At 36.1% G+C, this 9,081-nt stretch overlaps 1 protein-coding gene and 1 pseudogene across 4 annotated transcripts; one reads left to right on the forward strand and one right to left on the reverse strand.

Moving 5' to 3' along the window:
• Positions 1-824: 824 nt before the first annotated feature.
• Positions 825-7,739, forward strand: LOC114316558 (histone-lysine N-methyltransferase, H3 lysine-9 specific SUVH5). Of its 4 annotated transcripts, none has more exons than XM_082873893.1 (3): positions 825-1,040; positions 3,793-6,448; positions 7,310-7,739. In XM_082873893.1, exon 2 carries the CDS (start codon positions 3,902-3,904, stop codon positions 6,392-6,394), a length of 2,493 nt encoding a protein of 830 aa, XP_082730019.1. In that variant the 5' UTR covers positions 825-1,040; positions 3,793-3,901; the 3' UTR covers positions 6,395-6,448; positions 7,310-7,739. The 4 variants fall into 4 exon arrangements, with proteins under 4 accessions (XP_082730019.1, XP_082730015.1, XP_082730017.1 ...); XM_082873889.1 differs by having other exon boundaries at positions 900-1,040; positions 3,702-6,448; XM_082873891.1 differs by having other exon boundaries at positions 900-1,040; positions 3,702-6,448; positions 7,335-7,373.
• A 496-nt stretch (positions 7,740-8,235) lies between these two features.
• Positions 8,236-8,761, reverse strand: LOC145793325 (expansin-like B1 pseudogene; annotated as a pseudogene).
• Positions 8,762-9,081: the final 320 nt, after the last annotated feature.

Below are 9,081 nucleotides of genomic sequence, written 5' to 3' on the forward strand. Positions count from 1 at the left end.
TTCTTAATTAAAACCAATCAGTCTAAATTCTTAATTGGAAGGTTATTTAATTTTCATTTAAAAATTTTGCTAAATGTGATACATTCTTAAAATACTAAAAATATTATAAAAAAAAGAAAATGAGTTAAATTTTAGCTCTGTTTAGAAGGTTATTTAATTTTCATTTAAAAATTTTGCTAAATGTGATACATTCCTAAAATACTAAAAATGTTATATATATATATAAAAAAAAAAAAAAAAAGAGAAAGAGAAGAGATGAATTTGTTGACAAACATTATAAGGTGAGTAAACAAAAGGGTTAATTAGTAAAAAGTTCATTTTTATTGGTCATGTTTTTATTTGGTTTAAGATTTAATCTTTTTTTAGTGGTAAAAATACGTATAGAAAATTTCCTAACATCGGAAAAATCATCAAAAAATTGGCTAAAAAAGTCGTCTAAAAGTCACCGATGGCTGATGGTGGTGGTGATAGTAATGGTCAGCATGATTGGTGATAATAAGGTGGATAGATTGATGATATTAAACAAATATATAAATAAATAAGTGACACGTATACAGATTATTGACATTTAAAGAAATAATTAAATTAATATGTAATATATATATATATATATATACACATACATATATATAACATTTAAATAGATAAATCGGTGGGTAGGTTTTAAAATGATTGACATCCCCTTTTGGACAAATATCAGTTTTTCAGTTACATACATCTAACCGCTTCAAGAATAATCCTTTTTTTTTTTTTTTTTTTTCTACCCAAAAAATAAATAAATAAATAAATAAATAAAAAATCCCTTTTTCATTTCGTGCCACGTGGTCAAATGAAAATTAACTTCTTTCACTAACTGTGATTCCGCTTCAACAATAAAGCATAAACTTTTCCTTCACTCTCTCATGGAGTACTTTCCAGAAACGCTCATAAATTTTCCACCAAGAAACCCTAAATTTTCGATCCCAACTCTCTGCAGAAGTCCACCGACGAATCACCATTGAGTCCTTCGAAGAATCTCTTGGTCTTCTTCTCAAAATCAGGTTGATTTAAACCTCATTTTTTTTACACTTCTAACTGTGATTTGTTTTAATTTTAATATTCGTTTGAATCACTTCGCATTTCTCGTTTTCTTGTACGTTTCTACATAATTAGTTGATTTTTAGTGCTAATTTCAGCTTTTTCTTACTTTCTCATCCATTTTATTTTTTCGTTAGTATTTTCTTGTCTGCGAAAAAGTTAATTTCTTGTGTTTATTGTTGATTGGATGTCTATCTGATGGGTTATGAGTCATTTTTAGTTAGGTTGGAACTGGATATTGTTAAACTTCAATCACTTTACATTTCTCGTTTTCTTTCGCGTTTCTACTTGGTTTACCTGATTTTTGGCGTTAGTTTAAGCTTTCTTTACTTTCTCAGCTTCCAAACAGTTAATTTCTCATGTTTATTGTTGATTGGTGGTCTATTTGATGGGTTATGAGTCATTTCAAGTTAGGTTGGAACTGGATATTGTTAAATTTGCGTCTTCGCCTACTTAGGATGCATCAATACTGGGCATGAATTGTCTCGGTTCTCTTTGCCATTGTTGTTTTCACGTAAATCACTTGTTTCTCAGTACTATTTTCCTTTTTTTTATTTTTTTTAAAAAAATATAATTTTTATATATAAATTTCCTTTTTCATTTAAAAAATAATAATTTATGCACATTTTTTAGCTACCAAACGTAGGCCATAATATGAATCAAGCTACTCTAAGTTCGACTCATATTCGATTTGTCAAATGTCATTTCAGATTGATTCCTTACAGAAGCAAGTCTATCTAGAATATATTTTAAAACTCATTAGTCTTTAAGTAGAGCTTGAATAACTTACTAGCTGTCATGGCTTAGCTTTGTTTGGCAAATGCTATTTTTTGCTTTTTGGACTAAAATCCACAAAAAGATAAAATAGGCTAAAATAACTAATAAGACAAAATGTTACATCAAACCTATAACCATTTCACTTTTTCTCTTACAAACATCACATCCAACTAAAAAAAATCTAACCATCTTTCTAAACACAAATATTTTAGTCTACTAAAATAGCCAAAAACTACAATAGCCAACTTCCCAAGCGATGCCTTAGTTATATACTACAAAAACCAAGCTATTCATACTTAGCTCATTACCAATTCAATTAAAAGCTCAAAGGTAAACAAGTTAAGTTAGAACAATTTTTGAAAATTTTTAAGTTCAAGTCAAATAATCAACTTATTGTTTGGCTCCACTCAACTCATTTACACCCCTACCCAAACAATAAATTTTCCGTCTTTAATTGTTGGGAATGCTGTCAATGTCAAATGGTGCTCTAGCTGGCAGTATTTTAGTCTCCTTAAAAAGCATTTCAACTGTTGCTTAGAATGGGTAGGCATCTTTTTATTGTTTGGTAAATTCCAAACGTAATTTATTTTGTTGCATTTGAATCCTAATTGGTTTTATTTCACATCTGGGAAAAATAGGGGTGCACAAAAGGACCAAATAAATTGTGAACCGAACCAGTCCTGCCTTCATGGGTTGGTTTGGTTTAGTTCTACAGTTCTAGCATTGGTTTCTGTTAAGTTATATGCCAGAAAATTTCAAATTCAGCCAATTCAGTTTGGCTCTGTGTGGGGTTGGTGACTGGTAACCTGGACTAACCCGTGAACTGATCCTTGAAAAGCTTTTATAAAATATTATAAGTTTTATAGTTTAATTGGGCACACCGCATGCACTTGAAACTGTCAATATGGAGATTATGGGTGGGTAAGAGTGAAGAGAGAGTCTGTGTTTGTGTAGTGGGTAGCAATTGATTTTACTTTTTAGTCGATACAATAACTGCTAGGCAAAAGTAAATATTTGGAACAAAATATAGGGTTGTAGTTTTTTGGTTGTATGACAAAAGTTCACACCAAATGAGTTGTATGCTTTATATAATAGAATGTTATTGGTTATCAATAAGTCTCATGTGGATACTAGATAGGTCTCTATTGTTTGGCATTATGGTAATAAAATAAAACAATGAATAGGTCAAGCTTTATACAACACAGTTAGACATGCGAGGCCAATCCGATCCAACTGGAATTTCCTGAGGTTGGCTTGGTTCGGTTTTGGGTCTAAAACTGAGAACCAACCAAGATCAATTCGGTTCTGGGTTTGGCTGGCTCTAAGGAAAATACACTTCCAACCACTATCAGGTGTAAACTGAAGAATGCAACAATGGATTAAGGAGACAAGAAAAAATACATAACCACATAGAACACCAAACATTGTGTGGAAAACCTTCAATGAAAGAGAGGAAAAACCACGAGGCAAATTTGAAATTTCCACTATTACCAAAAATAATGGGTATGCAAGAACTCTCTCCATTCAAGTACTGTCACGGACACAAATCAGTTTGTGTTGATTTGTGTCCTTTCTAACCAGTTTGTGTTCTCTTGACCAGAACTGCAATTTCTAACATATTAGGTGTTCTAAATTTATCATTGGTTACATTTCAACTCTAATTTGTTTAGTTTCATAGCTTCTCGTACCTTTAATGTATAGATACATCTCATGAATTTTGTCTATTTTTTCTTTCCCGTTCATATTTGTCCATATTCATTAGCTTTTCTACACTGATTTCCATTTGTTGTATTTTTTCCCATCACATATTCTTCTATTTGCTGCATTTTTTCTTGACGACAACAAAGAGCCGTTTGCTTGCTAGTTATTGAGGAGGATGGGTTCCTCATCAAATGGTGATTTATTTGATGGGAGTTCTAACAAAAGGTCATTGTACAGTGGTTATTGCACCTCTTCTGGTGTTTCGCTTAAGTACAAGAAGCGAAAGGTTTATGCTGTTCGCGATTTTCCACATGGGTGTGGACAGAATGCTTCATTTATCAATCTGATGCCCCAGGATACTGACGTAGTAGCATCACTAGGTGATAAAGAGAATTTGGTGGCTGATGAAAAGATGGTGAAAGTTGCAGAGGGTGATTGTGTCAAAGCTTCTGAAATTGGGAATGAATCATCATCTCATCAATTGGTGGAAAGTCCAGTGAAGTTGGAATTGCCCGACATATTGAATGATTTGTTGGGGAAGGTAGTGGTTGCGGCTGGGAAGGTCAATGGGGCTGAATTGTCCCCTGTTGTTGAGTCTCTGGGAAGTGGCTTGCCAAAAGCTTTAGAAAATAATGCACTAGAATTGTCAAAGGAGTTGCACGAAGTGGAAGTTCAGGCTGTGTTGAAGAGTGAGGGTGCACCAGAAAGCAAAATTGTGTTAGAGATTGTTTCTATGGCTGATGGGAGGGTTCCATCAGGTGGTGCAAAAACATGGTTTCCTCCAGAGTGGCCTACTAGTGATGGCAATGTTTCGAAGGAGACTAACTTGAAAGCTAAATATTTTAGGAGAAGGGTTAGAGCTATTCGTGAATTCCCTCCTTTTTGTGGAATGAATGCTATTTGTCCGACTGAGGAAGAGTGCCTGAGAATTGTCTTGGGAAACAAGGCTTCAGTTGCTCCAGTTGAGGCTGCTTTGCAGGGTACGCTGTCAAGAGAGACAGTGAGGGCTAAAGAGGAATGCAGTCTAGTGAGAAAGACAGCAAGGACTGGCATTGAAGAATTGGACAGGGATGTTCGAGATACAAATGCCAAAAATAGGGATATGAAGAAGAAATTGCTTCCTTCTGGAAAGGCTTCATATGAAATTAAAGGTGCACAGGTTGTCAAGGATAAGGGAGATTTTTCCATATGTGAGCAAGATGAAGATTCTCCTGCAAGTCAGAGACCACATGATTTTCAGGTGATCCTGCCTCCTTTTGGTCCTGATAGCTCGAGTCATGGTAATGTGCGTAGCAAAGTGAGGGAAACACAACGTCTATTCCAAGCTATTTGTAGGAAGCTCTTGCAAGGAGAAGAAGCAAATTTGAAGAAACAAGGATACTTGAGCAGAAGGCTTGATCTGAAAGCAGCACAGATTATCAGAGCTAAAGGAAAAGAAGTTAACATAGGCAAACAGATAATAGGATCAGTGCCGGGAGTCGATGTAGGTGATCAGTTTCAATACAGGGTGGAGCTTGCTCTTGTTGGCATTCATCGTCTCTATCAGGCTGGTATTGATTACATGAAACATGGCGGGATGATCATTGCAACAAGCATTGTTGCCTCAGGTGGTTATGCAGATGATTTGGACAACCCTGATGTTTTAATATACTCTGGTCACGGAGGAAATATAACTGGTCGGAATAAACAACAACCTGAAGACCAGAAACTTGAAAGAGGAAACTTGGCTCTGAAAAATAGTATATCAGCAAAGAATCTTGTTCGGGTAATCCGTGGTTCTAAAGAGACAAAATTATCTACCTTGGATGCAAGAGGCAAGATTGTTCTGACATATACTTATGATGGCTTGTATACAGTGGAGAGATACATGCATGATGTAGGGCCACATGGTAAGCTGGTTTTTAAGTTCGAGTTGAAGAGAATTCCAGGCCAACCAGAGCTTGCTTGGAAAGAAGTGAAGAAATCAAAAAGATTTAAAATTCGGGAGGGTCTTTGTGTTGGTGATATATCAGGAGGGAAAGAGTTATTTCCCATTTGTGCTGTGAACACCATAGACAATAAGAGACCACCCAAATTTAATTATGTAACTGAGATGAAATATCCTGATTGGTACTGCCCTACTGCTCCCAAGGGTTGTGATTGTATCGGTGGATGCTTGGACTCTAAAAAATGCTCATGTATGTTCAATAATGGAGGAAAGATTCCATACAACTGCAATGGGGCTATCGTTGATGCAAAGCCTCTGGTATATGAGTGTGGTCCTTCTTGCAAATGCCCTCCTTCTTGCTATAATAAAGTCAGTCAGCATGGGATGAAAATACAGCTTGAAATCTTCAAAACGAAGTCAAAGGGCTGGGGTGTTAGATCCCTAACTTCTATTCCTTCGGGAAGTTTTATATGCGAGTATATTGGGGAGCTTCTTGAAGGCAAGGAAGCTGAAAAAGAACAAAATGATGAGTACTTGTTTGATATTGGACACAATTTCAGTGATTGTTCTCTCATTGGTGGACTTTTGACTCTCAAGCCTGTTGTACAGTTAAGTTCTAGTGAAGTTGTGGAGGATGAGCGTTTCACAATCAATGCAGCAGAGTGTGGGAATGTGGGGAGGTTCATCAACCATAGTTGTTCCCCTAACCTTTATGCTCAGAATGTCCTCTATGATCACGAGGACAAGAGTAAACCCCACATAATGCTCTTTGCTGCAGAAAACATTCCTCCCTTGAAGGAGCTGACTTACCACTATAATTACTTCGTCGATCAGGTTCGAGATTTGAATGGAAATATTAAGATGAAGAGCTGCTATTGTGGTGCTGCAGAGTGCACTGGCAGGATGTATTGATGCAGGGAACAAAGTATGGGGTTTTCCAGAATTAGAGATTCCTTGTGTCTTAATGTAAGTTCTCATTGACTACTTTGTTGTGGAACTTGATTTATTATCTACTCTCTGTGCTAGGCTGTATATTGAATTAGTTTCAGCATGTACTTGGGATGCCCCAACAGAAACAAGAAGATATGGATGCACACATACAGACAAATATCATTTTCATGAACTGAAACACACCCCAACACTGCTGAACTTTTCAACATGACATAAAGTCACATAAACAAAGATTGCAGGACCTTAACAGATTACAATATACAATGTTTTACAATATCTCCTTGTGCTTGTTGGCATGTATGTGAGCTGTGATTGAGTTACATGTAACTCAATACTTTGCACCTCCAAATTGTCATTTGGGTTGGAGGCAACCTTGGCTGAGAGGTTGCTGTGGGTGTTTGTCACTGGCAACAGGCTACTGTACTCCTGCATCACTGTAACTTTGCCATGGGGCTTGGCTGTGTGCATCATCTTCCTCTTTCTTGTTTCTGAAATTATTAGTTATTTCAATCAAACTAAAACATATTATGTCTTGATTTTTGCATGTTGTAACTTTGAGGGTCTTTCTTCCAGCATTTTTATGTCTCTCGTCTGTGATCGTGTTTTCTTGATGTAGACACCTTGAACAGTTATCTAATTATGTCATTATCATTGTGATAGTTTCCCAAAATCATGTTGTCACTGGCTTTTATTTATGATCATACTTTATAGATATAAAATGATATTACTTCTGGCCAATTCACAAAGTGGCGTAAACCTCTGGGGAGGACATGGTACAGAAATAACTTCAAATCATAAAATTTTCTTCATGCTTAAAGTAATATAGAATCTAATTCATGAATGCAAAAACTTTACATCTCATCCCTTAATTTTCAGGGATTTGCTTATGGTTCTTGTTTAGATGGGCAAACCTTGCTTTTGATGGAAGCAGACAAGAGGAGAATTGAAAGAAAGTTAAAATGGTTGGTTCGTTCATATCATATTCTGAGGTAGTGGCAGCTCAAACGTTAGTCTGTACGTCAGTTTTTTGACTGTGGTTTCTCAAGTAGTCAAGTTGTTTTCTGATAACATGTGCTGAATTAGTGATTTTGGGGAGAAAATTCTGAAGTGCTAGCCTGGTAACCTTCTATAGTTTGGAATGATGGCACTTTTTTCATGTTTTGCTGATTTTGCATGATTTGGAATTTGTACATGTGAATTTTGTGGAAGAGTTATGACGTAAGTGACTTTTTTTTGTAGTGTTTCTGCATTGCAACTTTATGTTTCTCATATTTGTTTAATGTGATGGTTACTTAGGAGTGACAAATTGCTTGCAATATCAATACCCTTTACTCTTACACAAGATTGGCGTTTTGTTTAGTTTCTATTGCAAATTTGCTTGATTGTGAGCTGGCCTTTGAAACTTTTTATTTAAAAGGTTGTTAACTCTTATTTTTTAACCATAAAATCGTAGTGTTCAGACAATCACCAAGAGTTTGGATAGGGTTGAGAGTTAGTTGGGTCCACACTCTTTTAGCTGCATTATTTGCATGTGAAATAAATAAACATAGTACACAATCCGATTCTTTATTGAGAAAGGTGAAGAGCACTAGCTCTAACACCGTAGACAAACATAACTTTAATCACTTAATCAAAACTACTAGGAAATAATTAATAAGCAGCTCCTACTCTGCATATACTGAGATATATTTGTCTTCATTGGGATTAGGAGTTTAATAGGGCTTAAGTAAGCTGAATGGTTGTGTCATAAACAGCCCCAGTTTTCCATTCACTAGGAATCACACTACTCAGCTGCAACCACTTCAACCCTGCACTGCCACTTGGAGTGCCCCTGCTGGTGGGTTAACCATGTCCCATACTGCACCGTAGGCCTTTCGCATACCCCTCCATTGCTGGCAATCCGCCTGCATCAAGAAAATATATGTCTATTAGACTTTCCAGACCCTGCTTTAGCAAGAGCCTCGTCACTAGGTTGCCCTTAAAATGATATGTACACAAGACAACTTGCTTACAATACCCAGTCCACCAAATTTGTTTAGAAGACTGTACCTGCCACACTTCTGCGGCGGTGATGTCGTTTTGGCCAGCTTGGTACAACATGACTAAGGCTAGGTACACGGGGAACCTGCTGTGCTCATGAACCTTGACCATGAGGTTGTAACCTGGATATTGGCAAGGAATTCTCCGGTATTCTATGTCAACCACGCCATAGGCAAACAAATCCAAGGCTGCGTAGGGATGAGCCAATCTTGAGTAGGCATGAGTGCTTAGGATGAAGTCAGTCTTGTCCCCTTCACCATAGTCTGTCACCACTACCCTCACTCCCATCTTCAGTGCAAAGGTGTGGTACTTTGCACCTTAGTTGCACGAAGCGGGAGCGGGAGCGGGAGCGGGGGAACGTGGCCACTTAGAGGAGTCGTAAATTAGGAGCGTTTATGTATTATTTTTATTAATTATATTTTATTTATTATAATGAATAATAAATTATGTTAAAATAAATAATAAATAAAAATTAGATGTTTTATTTTATAAATTTTTGAATTTTTTTTATTATATATGATTTAAATAGATTTCTTTTAAACAATTAGATAATTTATTACATGTTAAAAAGTTAAGAAATAATTGTTAAAAAAATAAATAATAAATAA

The sequence above is a fragment of the Camellia sinensis genome, chromosome 6 (assembly GCF_055761805.1).
Source record: "Camellia sinensis isolate YWXY chromosome 6, ASM5576180v1, whole genome shotgun sequence".
NCBI classification, from domain to species: domain Eukaryota; kingdom Viridiplantae; phylum Streptophyta; class Magnoliopsida; order Ericales; family Theaceae; genus Camellia; species Camellia sinensis.

Excerpts from the sequence above, each read along its gene's own strand:
- LOC114316558 (XM_082873889.1), top strand. The coding sequence starts at position 3,731 with ATGGGTTCCTCATCAAATGGTGATTTATTTGATGGGAGTTCTAACAAA.